Source organism: Carcharodon carcharias, chromosome 2 (assembly GCF_017639515.1).
Source record: "Carcharodon carcharias isolate sCarCar2 chromosome 2, sCarCar2.pri, whole genome shotgun sequence".
Classification (NCBI taxonomy): domain Eukaryota; kingdom Metazoa; phylum Chordata; class Chondrichthyes; order Lamniformes; family Lamnidae; genus Carcharodon; species Carcharodon carcharias.
In genome coordinates, this window is record NC_054468.1 from 54,427,794 (window position 1) to 54,454,635 (window position 26,842).

Sequence of the window (26,842 nt, forward strand, 5' to 3'; positions counted from 1 at the left end):
TCAGACTGATTCCTGGGGTGGCAGAATTGCTGTGCGAGGAGAAATCGGGCCAACTGGGAGCTTTTAAGAAATGAGAGGAGATCTCATTGAAACATATAAAATTCTGTTAGAGATGCGCAGACTGGATGCAGGGATGATATTTCCTCTAGAACAAGAGGTCACAGTCTCAAGATACTGGGTAGACCATTTAGGACAGATGACGAGAAATTTCTTCACTCAGAGGGTGGTGAGCCTAGGGAATTCTCAAGAACATACAGATGAACAAGGAGCAGGAGTAGGCCATTCAGCCCCTCGAGCCTGCTCCGCCATTTAATAAGACCATGGCTGATCTGACTAACTTGAAACCTGCATCCCACCAACCCCCAATAACCTATCATCCCCTTGCTTACCAAGGATCTACCCACCTCTGCCTTAAAAATATTCAAAGGCTCTGCTTCCACCACCTCTTCAGGAAGAGCGTTCCAAAGACTCAGGACCCAAGTTAAAAAATTTCACCTCATCAATTCTAAATGGGTGATCCCTTATTTTTAAAGTGACCCCTAGTTCTAGATTCTCCCACAAGAGGAAACATCCTCGCCACATTCACCCTGTCAAGACCTCTCAGGATTTTGTGTGTCAATGAAGTCAGCTCTTACTCTTCTAAACTCCAGCGGATACAAGAAAAGATTGGAACAGACTAGGCTTGTAAGACAACCCACCCATTCCAGATATTAGTCCTGTAAACCTTCTCAGAGCTGCTTCCAATGCATTTATATCCTTCCTTAAATAAGGTGATCAATACTGTACACAGTACTCCAGTATGTGGTCTCACCAATGCCCTGTATAACTGAAGCATAACCTCCCTACTTTTATACTCAATTCCCTTTTCAGTAAAAAAAATAACATTCTCTTAGCTTATCCTAATTACTTGCTGTACCTGCATACTAGCCTTTTGTGTTTCGTGCATTAGGACACACACCTCTCTGCACCTCAGAGCTCTGCAATCTCTCATCATTTAGATAATATGCTTCTCTTTTATTCTTCCTGCCTAAAATGGACAATTTCACTTTTTCCCACATTATACTCCATTTGCCAGATCTTTGCCCACACATTTAACCTATCTATATCTTTTTGTAGCCTCCTAATGTCCTCTTCACAACTTACTTTCCTACCTATCTTTGTGTCATCAGCAAATTTGACAACAATCTCATCCATCTAAGTCATTTGTATAAATTGGAAACAATTGAGATCCCAGCACTGACCCCCCTCTCCAGTTGCATGGATGCTTGCAACTCGAAACAACACCTGAAGCCTGACACCATCCAGGGTAAAACAACCTGGTTGATTGGCATCCCATCCACCATTCACCTTAAACATTCATGTCCTCCACAACTGTGCACAGGAGCAGCAGTGTATACCATGTACAAGATGCTCTGCAGCAACTCACCAAGGCTCCTTCGACAGCACCTTCCAAACTCATGACCTCTACTGCTTCCTGTTAGCCAGCCAATCTTCTATCCATGCCAATATGTTACCCCCTACACCATGAGCTTTTATTTTCTGCAATAAACTTTGATGTGGCACTTTATCAAATGCCTTCTGGAAATATTAAGTACAGTACATCCACCAGTTCCCCTTTATCCACAGCACACGTTACTTCCTCAAAAGAACTCCAATAAGTTGGTTAAGCGTCATTTCCCTTTCACAAAACACAGAAGGCTGTGGAGGCCAAGTCACTGAATATATTTGAGGAGGAAATAGATAGATTTCTGGACTCTAAAGGCATCAAGTGGTATGGGGAGAGGGTGGGAGTACGGCATTGAGATAGAGGATCAGCCATGATCATACTGAATGGCAGAGCAGGCTCTAATGGCCAAATTACCTACTCCTGCTCCTATTTTCTATGTTTCTATATTCAGCACACCAGCAAATTAATTGGAACAGGATAAAATGAAACACTTAAACAGGTTGCTTGAGCAATAGTCAATTTTATTGCCTCAAATAGTTTATGCAATCAGTGCTTTCTCCCAACTCAAATACTATCTACAAGCAACATGTTTTCACCTAAGTAAAATTTTATGTGGGCATCGCTGACAAAGCCAGCATCTGTTGCCTATCCCAATTGTCCTCAAATAGGTAGTGATGAGACACCTTCATGAACAGCTGCAGTCCATCTAGTGCATGCAGAACCCACAGTACTGTTAGAAAAGGAGTTCCAAGATTTTCAGTGACAGTGAAGGAACAGCAATACATTTCCAAGTCAGGATGATACATGACTTGGAGAGTACTGTTCCCACGTGCCTACTGCCCTTGTCCTTCTAAGTGATAGAGGTCATGAGTTTGGAAGGTGCTGTCGAAGGAGCCTTGGTGAGTTGCTGCAGAGCATCTTGTACATGGTATACACTGCTGCTCCTGTGCACAGTTGTGGAGGACATGAATGTTTAAGGTGAATGGTGGATGGGATGCCAATCAACCAGGTTGTTTTACCCTGGATGGTGTCAGGCTTCAGGTGTTGTTTCGAGTTGCAAGCATCCATGCAACTGGAGAGTATTCCATCACATTCCTGACTTGTGCCTTGTAGATGGTGAACAGACTGGGGAAACAGGTGTGTTAGTGCTCTTGTAGCCAGTAATTATATGGTTTGACCAGATCAGTTTCTGATCAATGGTAACCCCCAGCATGTTGACATTCGGGGTTCAGCATTGGTAATGTTATTGAATGCCAAGGGGAGATGTTTAGATTCTCTCATGTTGGAGATGATCATTGCCTAGCACTTGTGTGGTGAGAATGCTCCTTGCCACTTAACAAGCAAGCATCAACGTGTCCAGGTCTTGCTGTATATGGACATGGACTGGTTCAGTATATGACGAGTCACAGATGGTACTGAACACTACAACACAAGTATCAAAAATGGTCCTTTATTTAGGTAAAAGAACAAAATTGCCAACTGTACTTGAATACTATTGCTAAGCCAAAATGATGGTTTTAATGGGTTTCTATTTTGGTTGTTTCATTTTGAAATGAAAGTTAGAATAAAAAAACTTACAGATTAAGAGGGAAAAAAATGTGTTCAACCTGAAAATAAATCCATTGGTTTACTTTTGTTTAGATAATTGCCTGCTCATTGCTATGTAGAAGCTAAACAGTAGAGGGAGAATATGCCAAGACTTCATTTATGAATATACAACACACTTAAAATAAAATTTAAAACAAAACTCAGGCTTACCTGAGAATATGCACTTGCACTTACCACTAACGAGGAAGTACTTGCTAATCGACTACCCAAGTAAGTTCCATTGCACGTTGGGCTCTTTGTATCAGGAGTACTGTGGGCCATCAGCGCTCGTTGCAGGACTCTCTTTGGTGTTTTAGTAAATGAGAATGCTCTTGTCACCTGGACAAAAAAATAATTATGTTGCACCTTTAACATAATAACATGCACTGAAGTTTTTTGTTATGTAGGAGGGATCAACATCAAGCAGTAATAGAATTACAGAATGACCAAGTATGGCTGGAAAGATAGATTTTAAGGAGATAGGAACAGAGTTTTGTTGAGTTTGAGAATAGAACACAGGATGAAGGCTCAGGTACCAAAGTGGAGTGGGTGAGGGAAGCAACAGAAAAATAACAAGGGATAGGAAGTTAGAATTGGAGAACTGAAGTGTTTACGTTCTGTTGGAATGGTAGGGTGGAGCAATATTAAGATCAGGACAATAAATCTTCCAATCTTCCCTAGATACAGGGGAGGGGACAGGGACTGGAAAGTGAAAAATGTGACACTTGTATTCAAGAAAGGATGCAAGGAAATTCCTGGTAACTACAGTTTAACATCAGTGGTGGGTACAGTTTTAAAAACAATAATCAAGAAAAAACATCTACAGGCACTTGCAGAAGTTTTGAGTTAAGTAAGGAGAGAAAGCTGTAAAAGGCAGATTATGCTTGAATTGAATTTTTTAAAGTAACAGAGGAGGTTGATGAGTGTTTGACAAAGTGCAACACGGGACGGGGGGTGGGGGGGTGGAATTAGTGTCAGCTTGGATAAAAGTTCTGCCTTAAGGATTGAAAGCAGCAAGTATATGAACAGAAAAAAGTGACAGGTGATGCATTTTGGCAGAAGAGATATGGAGAGGCAGTATATACTTAAATGGCACAATGAAGAGTGCACAGAAAGAGAAGGACCTGCAGGTTCATGTGTAGATCCACAAAGGTGGCAAGACATATTGACAAAGTGGTTAGCAAAGCAAATGGGACCTTGGGCTTCAATAAATAGAGGTATTGAGCACAAAAGCAGGGAAGTTATGCTGAACCTTTATAAAGTGCTCGTTAGGCCACAACTAAAGTCCAGTTCTGGTCACCACACTTCAGGAGGGATGCGAAGGTCCTCGAGTACAGAGAAGAGGAGATTTACCAGAATGGCTCCAGGATGAGACATTTTAGCTACAAGGTGTTCTCCTTGGCAAAAAAAGATTGAAGAAAGATTTGATAGATATAGGACAGCCTTAGATAAGGTGGACAAAGAAAAACCGTTTCCATTAGTTGATGGTACAAGGGCTAAGGGACACAGATTTAAGCTTTTGAGCAACAGGGGAAATAGAGGAATCTTTTGAAATGCAGGAAGCGGTAATGACCTGGGACTCTGTCGACGAGAGTGCTGGGAACAGAGATGATCAAGATTTCAAAAAGAAACCTGAATAGACACTTGACAGAAACAAACTTGCAGAGCTACTGAGATAAATCAGGGGAACGGGACCGAATAGATTGCTTGACAGAGAGTTGACATAGACTCAAAAGGCCAAATTGTGGGTCTCTGTGCCATAATGACTCTGTGACAAGAAATTTCAGTTTGCTATATTAAGGCAAGATGGTGGGATGAGATTCTGGCAACAGGAGTTAAATAAATTTGGAACTTGTGTAGAATGAAGCTTAGGAGGCTGCAAATCCTGAGTATCAAAGTATCAATGAAGATTTCAGGAGTAGTCCAGGCATTTACAAAAACTGTCATGGCAATATACAAGAACAGGGTTTAAAGGTCAGCTCAATCATAAACAAGATAGAGGTGTGGCATTGTCCAGTTCAGACAAAACAAGCAGTGAAGTGGGTGGAGCATAGAGCAAGGGTGCAGGGCTTTTGACATGAGCTATATAAGATAGGTTCAGTTGGGACGCCAAAAGCAGCCCGACAAAAAGATAGGGCAAGATTTTTAGGTCGGCGGGGAATGGACCGCCACCCATGATCGGCCCCCAACCATGATTTCATGCTGGCTGGCCAATTAACGGCGTGAAGCGCACGCCGAAATGCTCAGCGCTGTGGGGTGGGGGCTGGAGAAGGGCAGGCATAGACCTAAGTGAGTGCCGAATGAAAGCACCCTGAAGGCAGAGAGCTGCCTCAGTGGAGCTGAAGGCTTCAAAACGATTAAATAAAGATTTTAAAATCCAGAAAAAAATATCCACGCATCACAGTCATCTGAACATATACAAGATGACAATTCTGTCCATACATTTTTTAAAAATATATTTAATAAAGGAAAACCTCATCCTGCATTTTTGATGAAACCTCATCTAAGGACAAAGTCTGCTTGGCAGATTCACCCATCCGCCAACCGTAAGATCGGATGGACCACGAAAACTCGGGGACAGTTGGAATTTTTAACAACTTTACATGCAATTCTGTATGGAACTAAGCATCACTAAAGCTTGCGCTGATGCGTTAATATGCATGGGTGCTGTAGGGCTATAAATATATCAAGGCAGTACCTCTAATTGAATGACTTATATTAAAATCCACATTAAATAACTGCTTAATCTTCAACAAACTTTTTGGTTGTGTCTGTAATTCAGTTAACAGCTATCTAGTGATTATATGGATATTAAACTTGATTGATAAAATAGGTTAAGCAATAAAATCTGCCACGTGACATAATAATTCTTCAAATGTTTCTGAACTTGGCTTTTCTAACCAGACAAGATAATTCTGTATAATAGTAACTGAGATTCTCCAAAAGCTTAATAAGTATTCAACATGCACAGTGTGTTTTTAGTTAACGCATCTACACGTATGTTCAAAAACAAGTTGCTCTCGTTTTATAACGGAGCATGGAGGGTAGGAAGCAGATGGAAGAGAAAGTTCAGCATGTAAGACCAGAAGACATAAATCAGTGAAAAGTAAATGTAAAGAAAAATATATAAGAACATACTACTTAAAGCAAAAATCTGCCATAATGGTATATAGGTACAACTGTTAACATTTTGAATACCATATAGTAATTATTTCTTTTTTTTTAAAAGAAAGAAAATCTGAATTGGGCCAAATTAGTATCAACTGGAAGTAACTGTTGATATCACTAATTTAGCTCAACACACCTTATGGGCAACAGGCTTCAACTTCATTCTAGGCAAAATAAACAAATGGAGATTAAAAGCTGAAGTGATTAAAGAAACCAATAAGTTACCTTCTTTGAGGTTTTTTTAAATGCTCTTGATGCTCTGCTTAATGTGCTATCCATGTCTTTTGTGTTGACTTCTAGAAATTCTGGGTCAGTATTAAAAATAATATTTTCCTAGAAAAGAAAAAAAATCATTTAATTTAAAAACAAGCCCATTAGGTTGGTGTAGGTCATAATGAGTGATTGTTATACACAGGTCAGATGTGCAAAAAAAACTTTGTGGGGCAGCCGAAGGAAGAAGGATATAGGGGAAGAGGAGCAAGCATCACTGTAAAGCAAAAGCTTATCACTGCACCAAAACCTCGAACCTTGATAAGCTTGGACAGTGTATGTAGCAGTGTCCCATAAAATGGAACCACTCTTTCTCACACCACTCCTTTAGACACATGTTGACCTCCTAATCTGTTTGTCCCTATGCCAATTTATCCATGGCTCAAGTAATAAACCTGTTAGAGGAGTTAAATCAAAAGTAGAAATTAACACCCAATACTCCCTTAGCCCAACTGTTTCCCAATCTTTCCCATTTTGTTCCAGCTTTGGGCATATAACTAGATTCTTTCAAAATCTGAAACTATTGTAATTAAAATGATAATTGGATAGACTCAAACAGATTAAATAAATAATAACTTTTTTTTCCTTCCCCTCTCATTAAGCCTTCAAGAGTCAGGAACAGGCTAACTATTCAGAATTTCTGCCTTCCAAGGTGTGCATAAATACCAATGATTATTCGTCTCAAGAACCTGTGTCAACGTAGCCAATTATTATACATTTATAAGTACAGTTAACAGAAAAATGCCAGAAGATGCTTCAGAGATGCAAAGAGAAACAATGCTGACCTAAAGGGGATGTTAGGAAGGGTGATCAAAAGCTTAGTTAAAAGATGAGTTGCACAGAGGGTCTTAAAAGAAAAACAGGACAAGGAGTGGCAGGGCAACAGAGAAATCCAGAACAGAGGAACTAGGTAGCTGCCACACAGACATCAATGATGGAGTATATGAGAGATCAGATCAGAATCAGAAAAACGGTGAGCAGGGGACTGGGAGTCGTAGGTAACAGAAATTAGATTGGTGAGATTTTCCCCCGAATAAGCTTATTGGGTAGAAAGAAGATTGAGGAGTAGTGATAGGTTGGGAGTAGGGATGAAAGAGGGTAAAGTACTTTGGAGGGGAGGAGATGAAAAGAGATCCCATGGCCAGGTGAGGGGAAGGGAAACCAAAGGCCAAACATAGGCAGAAAAACAAAAAGATAGAAATTATAGGCTTAGGACTGGAGAAACAGCTAGAGTGCAAGCACAAAAGGGAATTCTAGATTCCCATAGGCATAGAGATCAGGCAAGAAATGTAACAGTCGTAAAAAGAGAATAGAAAGGAAACATATGAAACCAACAAAAACAAAAGTTTAAAGTTGAAATCTAAGGGTCAGGAAGCCATAGTTGGACAAACATGCTGTCAGAGAGAAACAGCAACCAAAGTGAAGTTCAGAGGTAGTAGTGTAGAGTGGAGCCATTGGAAGGACATTTCAGATGCCAGCTAAATAAACTAGAGGATGGATCTCCAACACAGCAACACCTCTTTGATTGAAAAGAGTGACATGAAAAGTCTCTGGAGCCAAATATCAGCACTGTTCTGTGCATTGTGGTTGGCAGCCATCTTGCACATGAATAAATTACTGACTGATCATGCCAGAGATGCCCATCAAAACCTTTCAACTTACTGCATCTGCTTTGCAAATTGTGTTTGCCACATGTCGACAAAGCAGCCTTAACCAGTAATCCTTCTTGGGCTCTTCCACTATTAATTGGAAACTGAACAGTAGGTTTGATTGTTCTGTTGGAGGTCGTACGACCAGAGCAAAGGCACTGCGGCAATCTATTACAAACAACAGTAAATTAGTTTAGCATATCACAACAACTACAGATAGTATTAAAAGACACTCATGAATTAAACTACTGGTTTAACAAAATTATGCAATTGAGCACAATTATTAGGTAGAAAATTTAACTTGTTCACTATCCAATTTGATTTCCCACCAAGGGTAAAAGCAATGCTTTACTTCTTAAAATTGTAGAAACATAATGTAGCCAAGGGCATGTTCATATGTTTGAAATGTGAATTTTGCAATTGTACTAAATATTGTAGAGTCAAAAACAAAAAAAAGTCCGAGATTGGGAAACTGCCTACAAATGCCATTTTTTCACCACCTGTTCTTCATCATTCATCATTCATTTGTAAACCCTCACGAGTATCAAAACTATTTAGTTAAGGGCATAACAGAAGACAAGCCTCAATATCTATGCCAAACTTTTAACAGGGTCACCAGATTGTAAGCAGAAACAGAATACTGAACCTCCCCAGCCTTATTCAAGGGTTTTTAAAGGTCAAGTTTAGTACCCCAACTGAGGTCATCTATCTTAGCACAGACCAGGGAATCAAATCCAACACCTTAACTGGACAGAAAGCTATTTAGTCCATTATGCTGGCTTTAGTTCTCATTTGAATTTTTATGCCTTTTCCCACCCATTTCAAATGCTCCTTTCACAACTATTTATCAACTTCTCTTTTAAAAACCATTATAGATTCTATTTCTCATTGAGTAATCTATGGTCCTAGAAAGAAAGTTTATCCAAATTCTCCTTTCATTCATTGTGATGATATTAAGCTGTCTAGTTACTCTCTAACTTGTGGAAATAGTCCTTTACCCTACCCCTACCATTTACCTAAAGATCCCAATTTTGAACACCACCATCATGATGTTTGGCATTCTACAATCCAGTGAAGCCCCAGTTGTTCTGATTGCTGAGGGCTCACCTGTGGTATCTTCTGTACCTTCTTTGTAGCCTTAACATCTTTTTGAAAAGCAACAGTATTCAAAACTGGATATAGTATTCTAATTGGGCCGATTTATTAAACAGAGGGCAAAATTACACAATAGTTTGACAAGGGTAGATAGAAAACTTCCTTGAAGCCTCAAAGCCAATTTTGTTTTTTATTCATTTACAGGATGTGGGCGTTGTTGGCTAGGCCAGCATTTATTGCCCATTTCCAATTGCCTTCGAGAAGGTGGTGGTGACCTGCCTTCTTGAACCGCTGCAGTCCTTGTGGTGTGGGTACATCCACTGTGCCGTTATGGAGGGAGTTCCAGGATTTTGACCCAGCAAAGTGAAGGAACAGTAATATATATCCAAGTCAGGATGGCGGTGGTGTTCCCATGTATCTGCCACTTTTGCCCTTCTAGATTGTGGCAGTCATGGGTTTGGAAGGTGCTGTTTAAGGAGCATTGGTGAATTTCTGCAGTTAATCTTGTAGATGGTGCACAATGCTGCCACTGTTCATCAGTGGTGGAGGGAGTGAATGTTTGTGGATGGGTGCCAATCAAGCAGGCTGCTTTGCTCTGGATGGTGTCAAGCTTCAAGTGTTGTGGGAGCTACACTCATCCAGGAAAGTGAGGAGTATTCATCACACTCCTGACTTGTGCCTTGTAGATGGTGGACAGGCTCAGGGCAGTCAGGAGCATTCCTAGCCTCTGACCTGCTCTTGTAGCCACAGTATTTATGTGGCTTGTCCAGTTCAGTTTCTGGTCAATGGTAATCCCCAGGCTGTTGATAGTGGGGGACTCAGTGATGGTAATGCCATTGAATGTCAGGGGGCGCTGGTTAGTGTGATGTTTGTTTTTAATGTTTATGCTTTTTTTTGTAAAAGGACAAATTAGTTATAAAGAATTGTTATATAAAACCTGCCAGTAGGATGTACTGCCCTCTGGTGGAGAATAAGGAATAAAGGAAACTTCTGTTTTTCAAACAGGAAGTTGGGTTTCAGAAGCAGGTAGCTGTGTGTGTATTCTTAATTGTTAAGAAGTGACAAAACACTTCAGTTAGATTCTGTCTTGTTGAGGGATGATCATTGTCTGGCACTTGAGTGGCACAAATGTCACTTGCCACTTGTCAGCCCAAGCCTGGATATCATCCAGGTCTTGCTACATTTGGACATGGACAGCTTCAGTACGAGTCGTCGCAAATGGTGCGGAACACTGCAATCATCAGCGAACATCCACACTTCTGGCCTTATGATAGAAAGGTCAGTGAAGCCGCAGCTGAAGATGATTGGGCCTAAAGACACTACCCCGAGGAACTCCTGCAGTCATGTCCTAGAACTGAGATGATTGACCTCCAACAACCACAACCATCTTTCTTTGTGCTAGTTATGACTCCAACTAGCAGAGAGTTTTCTCCCCAATTCCCATTGACTCCAGTTTTGCAAGAGCTCCTTGATGCATAAACTCTGGTCAAATGCTGCCTTGATGTCAAGGGTAATCATTCTCACCTCAGGAGTTCAGCTCTTTTGGCCATGTTTGAACCAAGGCTGTAATGAGGTCAGAACCCAAGTCTGGCAGAACCCAAAACGAGCAGTGGGCAGGTCATTGCAAAGCAAGTGTCGTTGATAGCGCTGTTTATGGCCCTTTCCATCACTTGACTAATGATTGAGAGTAAACTGATGGAGTGGTAATTGGCCGGATTGGATTTGTCCTGCTTTTTCTGTCCAGGACCTGGGCAATTTTCCACATTGCTGGGTAGATGCCAGTGTTGTAGCTGTACTGGAACAGCTTGGCTAGGGGTGTGGCGAGTTCTGGAGCACATGTCTTCAATACTATTACCATAATATTGTCAGGGCCCATAGCCTTTGCAGTATCCAGCGCCTTCAGCCATTTCTTGATATCACGTGGAGTGAATCGAGTTGGCTGAAGACTGGCATCTGTCATACTGGGGAACTCCGGAGGAGGCAGAGATGGATCATCCACTCGGCACTCCTGGCTGAAGATAGTTGCAAATGCTTCAGCCTTATCTTTTGCACTGATGTGTATCATTGAAGATGGGAATATTTGTGGAGCCTCCTCCTCCAGAGTTGTTTCATTGTCCACCACCATTCATGACTGGATGTAGCAGGACTGCAGAGCTCAGATCTGATCTGTTGGTTGTGGAATCGCTTAGCTCTGTTTCTCGCTTGCTGCTTGGCATGCAAGTAATCTTGTGTTGCAGCTTCACACCTCATTTTTAGGTATGCCTGGTGCTACTCCTGGCATACCATTCTACATTGAACTAGGGTTGATCCCCTGGCTTTGTGGTAATGATAGAGTGGAGGATATGCTGGGCCATGAGGTTACACATTGCAGTTGAGTACAATTCTGCTGCTGATGACCGACAGAACCCCATGGATGTCCAGTCTTGAGTAGCTTGATCTGTTCAAAATCTATCCCATTTAGCACAGTGGCAGTGTCAAACAACACGATGAAGGGCATCCTCAATGTGAAGACAGGACTTTGTCTCCACAAGGACTGTGTGGTGGTCACTCCTATTGACGCTGTCATAGAAAGCTGCATTTGCAGCAGGCAGGTTGATGAGGATGAGGTCAACTACGGTTTTTCCCTCATCGGTTCCCTCACCACCTGGCACAGACCCAGTCTAGCAGCTATGTACTTTAGGACTCAGCCAGCTCGGTCTGTGGTGGTGCTACTGAGCCACTCTTGGTGATGGACATTGAAGTCCCCATCCAGAGTACATTCTGTACCTTTGCAACCCCAGTGCTTCCTCCAAGTGGTATTCAGCATGGAGGAGTACAGATTCATCAGCTGAAGGGGGGAGAGGGGGGCAGTGCGTGGTAATCAACAGGAGGTTTCCTTGCCCACGAGACTTCATGGGGGCCAAGGTCACTGTTGAGGACTCTCAGGGTAACTCGCTCCTGACTATATACCACTGTGCCACCACCTATGCTGGGTCTGTCCTGCCGGTGGGACAGGACAGTGGTTTCATTCATGCAAGGTACGATTCTGTAAGCATAACTATGACAGGTTGTTACTTGACTAGTCTGTGACACCTCTTCCAATTTTGGCACAAGCCCCCATGCGTTAGTGATGAGGACTTTGCAGGGTCAACAGGACTGGGTTTCCCTTTGTCGTTTCCAGTGCCTAGGTCGATTGCAGGTGATCTGTCCGGTTTCATTCCTTTTTGTTGACTTTTTAAAACTGAGTGGGGCTTGCTAGGCCGTTTCAGAGGGCATTTAAGAGCCAACCACATTACAACAGGTCTGGAGTCACATGTAAGCCAGACCAGGTGAGGACGACAGATTTCCTTCCCTAAAGAACATTAGTGAACCAGATGGGTTCCATGGTCAGCATTAGACATTTAAATTACAGATTTTTATTGAATTCAATAAACCTGCTGGGTCTCTGGATTACCAGTCCAGCGAAATACCACTACACCACCGCTTGTCCTATCTTGTAGGGCTGCTCATGGGTATAAAACAAAGCATCCTTTCCTGTAACCGCCTCTCGGCTTTCTTCCTTCATCTCAAATTCTTTTTGCAACTATGTTATTCTTCCACTCTTAATATTCCTGCATCTTTCAACACATTTCCTTCTGTATCAGTGGTTGTTTTTCCTCATTAGTCTCCTTCTGTCAGTTATTTCTTTCCACCAAACCCCCCATAACAATCATATCCTTTTACCAATGAAATCAAGTTGGTGTTTCATCATTTCCATAAATTGCTTGGTGATTTAAGATTGCACACTTAACTGAAGTGGTCCAGTTACCAGTTATGATAATCACTGTTGTAATAGCATTTTGGGCAAAGAGGGCACTTTCAGTGACATAAGAAATTTACCTTGGTGGGAGCTTCAAATGTTCAGGAAAAAAAAAGATGCCAGCTAGTTTGAAGTTTTATGCTTTCTGCATCCTTAGGAACGCACCAGCTCTTCTAAAGATTTCCTAAACACAATTCTCCAATAATCAACAGCTCAATGGTTTGTCAGCTCGATGAGGCATAGTAACTCAGTTAAAACATTCAATTCAGAATTGAATTAAATCAGCACTCAGTAAAAAGGGTGGTGATTTACTCCTCAAAGTGGTATGCAATAAAGACTGAATCAGTTACTTAGGCTGACATTTTAGAAGATACCAGGGCCATGTCGGGGGGGCGGGGGGGTGGTGGGAATAGCATTTGAAAGGCAAATCTTGAACAGCAATCATTGAAGTTGATTTACAAGTAGCTGAGGTGGTCAGCATGGCAAGAAAGTTGCTATTTTGCCCATATTTCCATCAAAAAAAAAAAAAATTCTGCTCTCCAGATGCTGAATCCTACGGAGGTGTATTTCCATGAGTGCCAGTTGTCCAAGTGAACAGTTGCGATGTTATGAACCTAGACAGCAAGTCTTGATGGATCATTCAACATTGAGAAAGATCACAGTCAATCTAACTTTGTTGTGCCCCAATAGATTTCCTCTGTGGCCAAAAGTTATTTGTAACCAGCTGCCGCCAAATTGTCCAGGAATTCAACTAGCCATCTTCTACTCCAAAGTTTAGTGTTATAACACGAGACCAGCCAATCTTTTTTTAAAAAATTCATGAAAAAGCATAAATGTTCCCTTTACTGTGGCAAATAACCACCAATGACAACAGCAGCAGGAAACATGTAATGACCAATAAGCATACTTAGGCAAAACAATGATACTGAGGATTGTTAAACACTTGCATCTAAAATTTAAAGCAATTGTGGGCTTAACCAACAAGGAAAAATCGAATTATGCAGAGCAAAAAGGATAAGGGAGAAATAAAAACAGAATATGCTTTAGAGATACATTTAAAAATTTAAGCCATACTAATGTCTGTACTGACCTTCAGTCTCCTTAATATTCAATACTCCCTTTATCTGGGAAAGGGGCATCAGCACAATGTGTTTCAGAGAGGCAGGGGGTCGTGTTTGACCATGAGGACTCTTGAAAGAGCTAATTACTTTATGGCGCTTTCTTGCAATCTGTAAAGAAATTTTGCCAATACCAAACGTGTAAGGACACAAAGGAAACAATTGTTTTACGTAAAGTTTCATGGCTGCAAAAGATAATTAGCATTTTGAAATTTAAACATTAAAACGCTCAAGTTTATATGCTCAAAATATTCAACATGACATACTGAAACAAAAATCAGTTCTTTGGTTCAAACTATGCCAACTCTTAGACACAAAAATTTACATCCAATAAAAATGAAAAGATTTTCTGCTCATTCAAGCCAGTAATAATTTAGTGTAGTGGCACAAAAAAATGTAGAATTTCAAACACAAGTTATGACCGTTACTATTTACAATCGTGTTTGCTATAATCCTATGTCGATTCAAGATTCAATTCACAAACTGGTGATGCCCTAGATCAAAATTGCAAGATTCCACTGATTGCTCTGGTTCAGAAAGTTTTTCAAATTGTGTTCACTTTAGGTGTGCAGGCAGTAGTTGGCATGTTTTAATTTTGTATACAAAAGTTTAATTTACTGTTAGGGGGAAATTAAAAATGCTAAAAAATACAGTAAGAATTTACTGAAAACCCCTTAAAATCTCCACACAGACATGCCTGCCAAACATATTAAGAATTAAAGATTACCAGATGAACATTGCACAGCCTTGAGAGTCACACTGGAGACACAAGAAAGGCATAAATTAGATTAGGTGTACTCCCTCTCACATAGGGAAGGGGCAGATGGTTTTAGTTTAGATACGGGAAGACATACAATAGACAAAGAGGGGGCTTTGATGAAACACAAACAAAGTCTTGAGTGGTGAGAGCCAAGATCTTTGCATATGTGTTTTAATTTTGATTGGATAATATAATTACGTATACCTTCTTCAGAATAATTGGTTAGCAAAAATCATGTTTATGTACTCAATAGGATAGAGTTAGCATGGGACCGGTGTGTCAGTTACTGATTGGATGTATTCAAATGTATTATGATAAGAAAAAGTACAAAAGTAATGAAATGTAATCAATCTGGGAGCTGGGTCTTCATTCTTCGGAATGATTGCGCTCCCTTGCATATGCTTGAATAGAACTAGTTAAAGGAAGCCTGACTCTCTATCGTCACTGGGTGATCGGGGATTGTAACGTCTCTTCTGCAACTACTACAAAGGCCAGTTGAACTGGAGGGAGTACCTTTTTATTTACTAAGAAATTGACTAGTGTACACCACTGTGTACATTATTAAATGTATCAATATAGTTTTTTTTAAAAGCCATTTTTAATAATTTTAACGTTCATAGATGGAGGTCTGGATACCCTTATTAGAAATGCTTATTTTTTGGTGATAAATCCATTTTCAGCTGTATCCATAGACTGTACCAGGAAAGGAAAGGAGGAAAACCATTACATCCTATGACACTGTCCGACTGCAGTGGTTCATTGAAGATTTAAAGTCTGTGATTATGCATGTTAAATTTTAGCAGAAACTTGAACTTATAGCCTAACACATGCACTTTGGTCGCAATTTTTCAATGTGCCCATTGTCTGCTGTAGATTTTGGAATTAAACCAATGGAATTTGACTGGATCAAATCCAAAATGGTCTATATATTTTCAGACATTTGGTTGATATTTAATTCCTGACTATTCTGTGGGACCGCAGTAAATGTAGAAGCAATTCTGAAAATAAGGCAACAACTCAAAAGGAAGTAATAACTGGACATAAACCTTTTTATACTATTATGGTTTCCCTCCCACAAGCTCCTCCATAGTGACTACTGTGGAAGTCAAGCGCAAATGTTTTCAGGTGCAAAACAATTGAAACAAATTTATAACATTATGGGCAGTCTTCTGAACCTTCAAAATGGCTCACACTGCAGAAGAACGCAGTAATCATCACTGCAAAGAACCTAGAGCTAAATATTCTGCAGCATGAACTTGATGACGCTTATTAAATTCAGGACTTTACCAAGGAGGTCAAAAGTATATAAATTTTGGTAAAGTTTAGAGTCACCCTTTGGGTTTTGAAATGGACTACTGTCCTTTCAAGACAAAGACTTTCAGATATGCAGAAATTTATTTTGCAGGTATATTTACATATATGGATCTATGCCACACAATGATTGTTACAAGTAGAATTCTGCTTGGACAGTTAAACTGCTTTCTCAAAACTCAAATGTACTCTTACCTCTAGGCAGTCATTGAATAAGAATAGAGTGACTTGTTCACCTCGGTCACACAAGTCATCATCCAGTACAATGGTTTCTACTCGCTGGACAAGGTTGCGATGAGATGACAGCAAGTTGGCCTACACAAAGGGAAGAAATTTGATATACTGCACAAAACTATTCTCCAAAACATTGCATTAAAAAATATATAATTTCAAGGTGTTAGGCATTAAGTGACCATTTCACACACAAGCATCAGGAAGGGAAAAATTAGAGAAATAGAAAGGCACAAACCTCAAGCCATTTGTGTGAACTGGGACATCAGGTGTTGGTAATTTTGAAACAGTTAACTAACATACATGAAAACACATGTACTTTTCCCACTAACATATTGCAGTTACAAGTGTAAACTTTGTCCATGATCCCTGGATCTACGCAGGTGGACTGCAACTGTATAAGATCCTTCAGAGACTATTAAGTTTTTTTCTGGGATGAGGAAAATTGATGGAAATTATATAAAATTAGAGGCATAACTGATGATAGCCCAGATACTCAGTAGATACCCCCCACCTCCCCCAACCCAAAAATAAAACCAGATGCACCTGTAGTGATATGTGCTATCTGCTAATGCACTTACAGGACAACCATCTACTTCATAGACAACATCAAAGATTTGTCGTTGACCTTCAGTTTTCCTTTTATCTTCATTGATATGCCTAAGAGACAATGAAAAAAGCTTTACATAAAACAAAACAGGGATCCAAAAGCTTGCATGAACATGGAATTGCAATTAATTACAGAAAAGAAGGGAATTGTTCATTTCTGGCTAAGTGGAAAATTTCTTTCACTTAAGCTGAACCACTTCTTTAATGTGGAGAAAGATGAATAAAAACTGTGTGGTATATTACAGTCTGTTCATAATTCTGAACAAAGTAAGCAGGGTTTTTCATATGTTCCATGCAGTAATCAGAAATGGGTTTTTTTTAGCACCTTGAAATAGTTTTCAAATGGAACCCATCGCTGTTCAATATTTTTAAATTTACTGGTTTTAGGGTTTGACCCAATTAGTACCACAAATTCCAAAATAAGAGTGTTTCATCAAATGCCAAAATATTGGCCAGTTTTTGATTTTCATCAGAAGCACTTCATGTATTCTAGATACTAATGAGCATCATCTATGTACAGCACACTTTCAGTAATGTACTCTCCATACAGGCAATGCTGAGGATGCACATCAACTCTCCTCAACATTTTATCAATTCCTTCTTTAAGTTATCAAATGGTCTTCAGAGTGAGCGTCCTCAAGTGTCCACAATTTAAATGCTGTCATTTGCCTTTTGGATCAGGCATTAAAGTAAGGCCACATCTGCCGGTTTGGATAGATGCGAATCAAATGGTGCTAGATAAAGAGCAAAGAATCCTCCCATTGTCAGCAAAACAGATCAACTAGTTGTGCACCCCATTGCTGATGATGGCAGTGTGTTGGCACAAGTTGGTTGTAAAGAATTTTGAGTTTAAAAAAATTTAATAGCTTTTTATAAATCACCCATTTTGTAGAATTCAAGTACATATTACACCCATTTGAACAACACAGAATTGAAAATTCTGGAAAATGTCCTGATCAGTTAGCTATCCATGCATTAAGTTCCAAAAACATGTATAAAAACCCAAAAATCAGAACTTACGTCATGACTTCTTTTAGTAACTCAATAGCATTGCCCAAACTGGCTTTGTCAGGATTGTCATCTGCAGTATGCTTCTTAAGGTCTAAACAAAAGATAAATTGGAGTTAAACCACTTGGCCATTTATAACTATGAATTTTAAAATAACATTTCCTTCAAATAACATCAGGCAGACATAGAAGTCAGTGTCTCACCTTTAATGAGACAATCCACATTCGTCTTTCCTAAATCTAACATTTAAGAATTGAAGTTCAAAGGTTTCAAGTCTTTTCAGTGGCATGAGATCATGTGTAAAAAATAACTAAGATGTGTGCATGAACTTTCAATTTTAAAATCAGTGCCATGACATCTATACATTGCATAATTATTTCTCAAAGCAAATGTACAAGAAGATTGAATGAAAAAACTTGATCTTTTTTGGTCTAATTATGCTTGTATTTTGATACAGATTTGGCATTAATTTAAAGTTTTGGTGACAGGTTATTTTATGTGCATTCCTAAATGTTCTACAAACAAAACAAACAAACAAAGCAACAAGCAAGCATTCTCAATACCATTCAATAGCAAGGCAACGCTTGGCAACCGCTGTACAGGACGAATAAGCAGCTCAGCCAGGCTCTGGCGACCACATTCAGGTTTAGCTTGATTAATCTGTCAAAAGAAAAAAAGAGGGGAATAGCACTTTTAATTTATTCATTGGGAATTAATTGACAAACCAGAGTTAAAACTTTAAAAGCTAAATATGGGTCTCATTTAAAAACTTCATCAAGGTCATGAAGTGGTACGTGTGTTGTGGTGCCAAATTCTTCTCAGCTGTGTTGTACACAGCTGCAAGGCAATGGTAGGTGTTTTCCGATGGGACTGTATCAGAGGAAGGAAAACCGATTTGTTAGATGAAAACTTTCATTCCAGCCATGTTACCTAGCAATTATTTTAAGGAGATTAAAAACAGCAAATGCTGGAAAAACTCAGCAGGTCTGGCATTTCTGTGGAGAGAGGAACAGAGTTAACATTGAGTCCAATATGACTTCTTCAGGACTTTGTTTTTATTTCATATTTCCAGCATCTGCAGTATTTTGCTTTTATTTTAACCATTTTAAGGGATTTGCCTGGTGAAACTTCTGACATTGATTTTTTTTTAAAGATACAACATTACTTTCATTGCAGCCTTAAGCATGGATATGTACATGAAAATAGTCAATTCAAATCCTAATTGAATTCACTACTAATGGTTTCAGGTGCGTGTAAGAACATTTGTACCCTTCAGAAAGAGAATTAGAAAATCAGGATGTACAAATGCTTCAAATAAAGCCCATACCTTCAAAAAGGCATGAAATCTTGGTTTTTGTCTTTCACACTTCCCAATAGTCTCTTTGCTCATTTCAAAGAAGTTCACAAATGGTGGATAGGTCTTCACCAAGTCCTTTGACTGAAAAAAATAAGTTGTCAATTTCAATCCATTGCAATGCAAAACAAATAGCAGTTTATGTTCTGTGATGCAAAAGTGTTCTTCTGGGAAGATGAGGGCTATAGCCTTGAGGACCATTATGAAATCTTGTGATTAAATACCAAAGGATCCTTAGTGATGATACAACTTTAGAAACTTTTGGGCCAATGAATCCTTCAGAATTTAATCGAGTTTATCATAAACCAGTTTATCCAAATGTATCTCCACGAAAAACCATTTAATTTAAGACTTAAAGAATATTACCTTGCACACAATTAAGCAGCAGCAACTTGGGATGAGGGGCATCGTTGACAAGGTCAGCATTGGTTACCTGGAATACCAGTGGTGAGCCACCGCTTGAACCACTGCAATTCATGTGTATAAGTACACTCCAAGAGTGCTATTTGAGTAGGGAGTTCCAAGATTTTGACCGAGCATCAATGAAGGAATGGCAATATTTTTCCAAGTCAGAATGTTGGGTGATGTAGGAGGGAACTTGCAGATGGTGGTGTTCCCATGCACTTGCTGCCTTTGTTCTTCTAGGTGACAGAGGTCACAGGTTTGGGAGGTTCTGTTGAAAAACCCTTGGAAGAGTTGCTGCAGTCCAATTTTGGAGTTGGTACACATGGTGCACTAATAGTGGAGAATGCATGTTTAATATGGTGGATGGAATGCCAACCAAGCAGTCCGTTCCTCCCTAGATGGTGTTGAACTTCCCAAGTGCTGTTGCAGCTGTACTTATTCAGGCAAGGGGAGATTTTTCTTTCCCCCAATCACACTCCTGTTACTTGCCACTTAGCCGGAGCCTGAATTTGATCGAGGTCCTGCTGCATGCAGGCACAGATTGCTGCATTATCTGAGGAGTGATGAATGATATTGACCTGTGCAATTATCAGCAAACATACCTACTTCTGACCTTACGTTGGAGGGAAGGTCATTGTTGAAGCAGCCAAGAATAGTTCGAGCTAGGACACTACCCTAAGGAACTCCTGCAGTGATATCCTGTGGCTGAGATGATTGGCTTCCAACAACCACAATCATCTACCTTGTGCCAGGTACACCACCAGCCAAGGGAGAGCTCCCCACACCCCATTTTGATATATTGTCAAGTGAACTGATTTGACCGAAGACAGGCATCTGTGATGGTGGTGACCCAAAGAGAAGGCCAAGATAGATCATCCATTTGGCACTCTGACTGAAGACCATAAGACATAGGAGCAGAAATTAGGCCATTCAGCCCAGCGAGTCTGCTCCGCCATTCAATCATGGCTGATAAGTTCCTCAACCCTATTCTCCCAGCTTCTCCCCATAACCTTTGATCCCCTTACCAATCAAGAACCTATCTAGCTCTGTCTTAAATACACTCAATGACCTGGCCTCCACAGCCTTTGATGGCAATGAATTCCATAGATTCACCACTCTCTGGCTAAAGAAGTTTCTCCTCATCTCTGTTCTAAAAGGTCTTCCCTTTACTCTGAGGCTGTGCCCTCAGGTCCCAGTCTCTCCTACTAATGGAAACAGCTTCCCCACGTCCACTCTATCCAGGCCTTTCAGTATTCTGGAAGTTTCAATCAGATCCCCCCTCATCCTTCTAAACTCCATCGAGTATACACCCAGAGTCTTCAAATGTTCCTCATATGTTAAGCCTTTCATTCCTGGGATCATTCTCATGAACCTCCTCTGGACCCTCTACAGAGCCAGCACATCCTTCCTGACATAAGGGGCCCAAAATTGCTCACAAAATTCTAAACGTGGTCTGACCAGAGCCTTATAAAGCCTCGGCAGCACATCCCTGCTTTTATATTCTAATCCTCTCGAAATAAATGCCAACATTGCATTTGCCTTCTTAACTACCGCGTCAACCTGCAAGTTAATCTTAAGAGAATCCTGGACAAGGACTCCCAAGTCCCTTTGCACTCCAGATTTCTGAATTCTCTCCCCATTTAGAAAATAGTCTATGCCTCTATTCTTCCTACCAAAGTGCATGACCTCTCACTTTCCCACGTTGTATTCCATCTGCCAATTCTTTGCCCATTCTCCTAACCTGTCCAAATCCTTCTGCAGCCTCCCCGCCTCCTCAATATTATCTGTCCCTCCACCTATCTTTGTATCGTCTGCAAACTTAGCTAGAATGCCCTCAGATCCTTCATCCAGATCATTAATGTACAAATACTGATCCCTGCGGAACTCCACTAGTCACCAGCCGCCATCCTGAGAAGGACACTCTTATCCCCACTCTCTGCCGCCTGCCAGACAGCCAATTTTCTTATCCATGCTAGTACCTTGCCTCTAACACATAGGGCTGTTATCTTACTGAGCAGCCTCCTGTGCGGCACCTTGTTAAAGGCCTTCTGGAAGTCCAAGTAGATAACATCCATTGGTTCTCCTTTGTCTAACCTACTCGTTACCTCCTCAAAGAATTCTAACAGATTTTCAGACATGACCTCCCCTTGATGAAACCATGCTGACTTTGCCCGATTTTACCATGCACTTCCAAGTATTCTGAAATCTCATCCTTAATAATGGACTCTCCAATCTTACCAACGGCCAAAGTCAGGCTAATCGGCCTGTAATTTCCCATCTTTTGCCTCATTCCCTTCTTAAACAGGGGGGTTACAATAGCGATTTTCCAGTCCTCTGGGACCTCCCTGACGCCAGTGATTCCTGAAAGATTACCACTAACGCCTCCACTATCTCATTAAGAACTCTGGGGTGTAATCCATCTGGTCCAGGTGATTTATCCACCTTCAGACCTTTCAGTTTGCCTAGCACCTTTATCCTTTGTAATGGCCACCATACTCACCTCTGCTCCCCAACTCTCTTGAACTTTGGGGATGTTACTCGTGTCTTCCACCATAAAGACTGACGCTAAGTACCTATTCAGTTCCTCCGCCATTTCTTTGTTCCCCACTACAACTTCTCCAGCATCAGTTTCCAGTGGCCCAATATCCACTTTTGCCTCTCTCTTACCCTTTATATATCTAAAAAAACTCTTGCAATCTTCTTTTATATTACTGGCTAGTTTATCCTCATATTTAATCTTCTCCCTCCTTATTTCTCTTTTAGTTGTCCTCTGTTGATCTTTGTAGGCTTCCCAATCCCTTGGCTTCCCACTGCTCTTCGCTGCATTGTATGCTTTCCCTTTAGCTTTTATGCTGTCCCTGACTTCCCTTGTCAGCCATGGTTGCCTCGTCCTCCCTTTAGTATGCTGCTTCTTCCTAAGAATGAATTTTTGCTGTGTCTCCCAAATTACTCCCAGAAACTCCTGCCATTGCTGTTCCACTGTCTTTCCTGCTAGGCTCATCTCCCAGTCAATTCTGGCCAGCTCCTCCCTCATGCCTCTGTAGTTGCCTTTATTCAACAGTAATACCGTTACATCTGATTCCAGCTTTTATCAAATCTGCCTTATCAAATCTGCCTCATTACACATCACTAAATCTAGAATTGCCTGTTCCCTAGTGGGCTCCACCACAAGCTGCTCCAAAAAGCCATCTCGTAGACATTCCACAAATTCCCTTTCTTGGGATCCACTAACAACCGGATTTTCCCAGTCTACCTGCATATTGAAATCCCTCATGATCACTGTAACCTTGCCTTTCTTACATGCCTTTTCTATCTCCTGGTGTATCTTGTGCCCCACATCCTGACTACTGTTCGGAGGCCTGTACATAACTCCCGTTATGGTTTTTTTAGCTTTGCGGTTCCTCAGCTCTACCCATACAGATTCTACTCATCTGGCTCTACGTCATAAAAACAAAAAAACTGTGGATGCTGGAAATCCAAAACAAAAACAGAATTACCTGGAAAAACTCAGCAGGTCTGGCAGCATCGGCGGAGAAGAAAAGAGTTGACGTTTCGAGTCCTCATGACCCTTCGACAGAACTTGAGTTCGAGTCCAGGAAAGAGCTGAAATATAAGCTGGTTTAAGGTGTGTGTGTGTGTGTGTGTGTGTGTGTGTGTGTGTGGGGGAGGGGGGGGGGGGAGAGAAGAGAGAGAGAGGAGAGAAGTGAAGGGGGTTGGTGTGGTTGTAGGGACAAACAAGTAGTGATGGAAGCAGATCATCAAAAGATGTCACAAACAACAGAACAAAAGAACACATAGGTGTTAAAGTTGGTGATATTATCTAAACGAATGTGCTAATTAAGAATGGATGGTAGGGCACTCAAGGTATAGCTCTAGTGGAGGTGGGGAGAGCATAAAAGATTTAAAAATATTTAAAAATAATGCAAGTAGGTGGGAAAAGAAAAATCTATATAATTTATTGGAAAAAAACAAAAGGAAGGGGGAAACAGAAAGGGGGTGGGGATGGAGGAGGGAGTTCAAGACCTAAAGTTGTTGAATTCAATATTCAGTCCGGAAGGCTGTAAAGTGCCTAGTCGGAAGATGAGGTGTTGTTCCTCCAGTTTGCGTTGGGCTTCACTGGAACAATGCAGCAAGCCAAGGACAGACATGTGGGCAACAGAGCAGGGTGCAGTGTTAAAATGGCAAGCGACAGGGAGGTTTGGGTCATTCTTGCAGACAGACCGCAGGTGTTCTGCAATGCGGTCGCCCAGTTTACATTTGGTCTCTCCAATGTAGAGGAGAACACATTGGGAGCAACGAATGCAGTAGACTAAGTTGGGGGAAATGCAAGTGAAATGCTGCTTCACTTGAAAGGAGTGTTTGGGCCCTTGGACGGTGAGGAGAGAGGAAGTGAAGGGGCAGGTGTTGCATCTTTTGCGTGGGCATGGAGTGGTGCCATAGGAGGGGGTTGAGGAGTAGGGGGTGATGGAGGAGTGGACCAGGGTGTCCCGGAGGGAACGATCCCTACGGAATGCCGATAAGGGGGGGGGGGGGGGGTGAAGGGAAGATGTGTTTGGTGGTGGCATCATGCTGGAGTTGGCGGAAATGGCGGAGGATGATCCTTTGAATGTGGAGGCTGGTGGGGTGATAAGTGAAGACAAAGGGGACCCTATCATGTTTCTGGGAGGGAGGAGAAGGTGTGAGGGCGGATGCGCAGGAGATGGGCCAGACACGGTTGAGGGCCCTGTCAACGACCGTCGGTGGAAAACCTCGGTTAAGGAAAAAGGAGGACACGTCAGAGGAACTGTTTTTGAAGGTAGCATCATCGGAACAGATGCGACGGAGGCAAAGGAACTGAGAGAATGGGGTGGAGTCCTTACAGGAAGCGGGGTGTGAGGAGCTGTAGTCGAGGTAGCTGTGGGAGTTGGTGGGTTTGTAATGGATATTGGTGGACAGTCTATCACCAGAGATTGAGACAGAGAGGTCAAGGAAGGGAAGGGAAGTGTCAGAGATGGACCACGTGAAAATGATGGAGGGGTGGAGATTGGAAGCAAAATTAATAAATTTTTCCAAGTCCCGACGAGAGCATGAAGCAGCACCGAAGTAATCATCGACGTAATCATCCTCACACTGAACAATTTCTCCTTCAACTCCTCTCACTTCCTCCAAATAAAAGGTGTGGCTATGGGTACCTGCATGGGCCCCAGCTATGCCTGTCTCTTTATGGGGTATGTGGAACATTCCTTGTTCCAGTCCTACTCCGGCCCCCTTCCACAACTCTTTCTCCGGTACATTGATGATTACTTCGGTGCTGCTTCATGCTCTCATCGGGACTTGGAAAAATTTATTAATTTTGGTTCCAATCTCCACCCCTCCATCATTTTCATGTGGTCCATCTCTGACACTTCCCTTCCCTTCCTTGACCTCTCTGTCTCAATCTCTGGTGATAGACTGTCCACCAATATCCATTACAAACCCACCGACTCCCACAGCTACCTCGACTACAGCTCCTCACACCCCGCTTCCTGTAAGGACTCCATCCCATTCTCTCAGTTCCTTTGCCTCTGTCGCATCTGTTCCGATGATGCTACCTTCAAAAACAGTTCCTCTGACATGTCCTCCTTCTTCCTTAACCGAGGTTTTCCACCCACGGTCATTGACAGGGCCCTCAAACGTGTCCGGCCCATCTCCCGCGCATCCGCCCTCACACCTTCTCCTCCCTCCCAGAAACATGATAGGGTCCCCCTTGTCCTCACTTATCACCCCACCAGCTTCCACATTCAAAGGATCATCCTCCGCCATTTCCGCCAACTCCAGCATGATGCCACCACCAAACACATCTTCCCCCCATCGGCATTCCGTAGGGATCGCTCCCTCCGGGACACCCTGGTCCACTCCTCCATCAACCCCTACTCCTCAACTCTCTCCTATGGCACCACCCCATGCCCACGCAAAAGATGCAACACCTACCCCTTCACTTCCTCTCTCCTCACCGTCCAAGGGCCCAAACACTCCTTTCAAGTGAAGCAGCATTTCACTTGCATTTCCCCCAACTTAGTCTACTGCATTCGTTGCTCCCAATGTGTTCTCCTCTACATTGGAGAGACCAAACGTAAACTGGGCGACCGCTTTGCAGAACACCTGCGGTCTGTCTGCAAGAATGACCCAAACCTCCCTGTCGCTTGCCATTTTAACACTGCACCCTGCTCTGCTGCCCACATGTCTGTCCTTGGCTTGCTGCATTGTTCCAGTGAAGCCCAACGCAAACTGGAGGAACAACACCTCATCTTCCGACTAGGCACTTTACAGCCTTCCGGACTGAATATTGAATTCAACAACTTTAGGTCTTGAGCTCCCTCCTCCATCCCCACCCCCTTTCTGTTTCCCCCTTCCTTTTGTTTTTTTTCCAATAAATTATATAGATTTTTCTTTTCCCACCTATTTGCATTATTTTAAAATATTTTTAAATCTTTTATGCTCTCCCCACCTCCACTAGAGCTATACCTTGAGTGCCCTACCATCCATTCTTAATTAGCACATTCGTTCAGATATCACCAACTTTAACACCTATGTGTTCTTTTGTTCTGTTGTTTGTGACATCTTTTGATGATCTGCTTCTATCACTGCTTGTTTGTCCCTACAACCACACCCCCACTCCACTTCTCTCTCTCTCTCTCTCTCTCTCTCCGCCCCCCACACACACACACCTTAAACCAGCTTATATTTCAACTCTTTCTTGGACTCGAACTCAAGTTCTGTCGAAGGGTCATGAGGACTCGAAACGTCAACTCTTTTCTTCTCCGCTGATGCTGCCAGACCTGCTGAGTTTTTCCAGGTAATTCTGACTCTACGTCATGTCTTGCTTTCGAGTTAGTTTCATTCCTTACTAAGAAAGCAGCCCCACCCCCTCTGCCAACCTGCATATCTTTTCGATAGGATGTATATCCTTGGATATTTAGCTCCCAGTCCTGATCGTCTTGCAGCCATGTCTCCGTGATGCCCACCACATCATACCTGCCAATTTCAATCTGCGCCACAAGCTCATTTACCTTATTTCGTATACTGCGTGCAT

The 26,842-nt window shown here is 41.7% G+C and overlaps 1 protein-coding gene across 2 annotated transcripts in view; it reads right to left on the reverse strand.

Annotated features, from left to right (window-relative positions):
• ect2 (epithelial cell transforming 2) overlaps window positions 1-26,842 on the reverse strand; it is an 84,490-nt gene that overhangs the window by 10,082 nt on the left and 47,566 nt on the right. For both annotated transcript variants that reach the window (XM_041182978.1, XM_041182977.1), the window contains exons 14-22: window positions 19,360-19,470; window positions 18,596-18,692; window positions 18,044-18,125; window positions 16,996-17,074; window positions 16,379-16,498; window positions 14,085-14,223; window positions 8,135-8,289; window positions 6,428-6,535; window positions 3,230-3,373 (exon numbers count right to left, since the gene is read on the reverse strand). In XM_041182978.1, coding sequence (XP_041038912.1) covers window positions 3,230-3,373; window positions 6,428-6,535; window positions 8,135-8,289; window positions 14,085-14,223; window positions 16,379-16,498; window positions 16,996-17,074; window positions 18,044-18,125; window positions 18,596-18,692; window positions 19,360-19,470 — 1,035 coding nt within the window. The remainder of the gene's footprint in view (window positions 1-3,229; window positions 3,374-6,427; window positions 6,536-8,134; window positions 8,290-14,084; window positions 14,224-16,378; window positions 16,499-16,995; window positions 17,075-18,043; window positions 18,126-18,595; window positions 18,693-19,359; window positions 19,471-26,842) is intronic.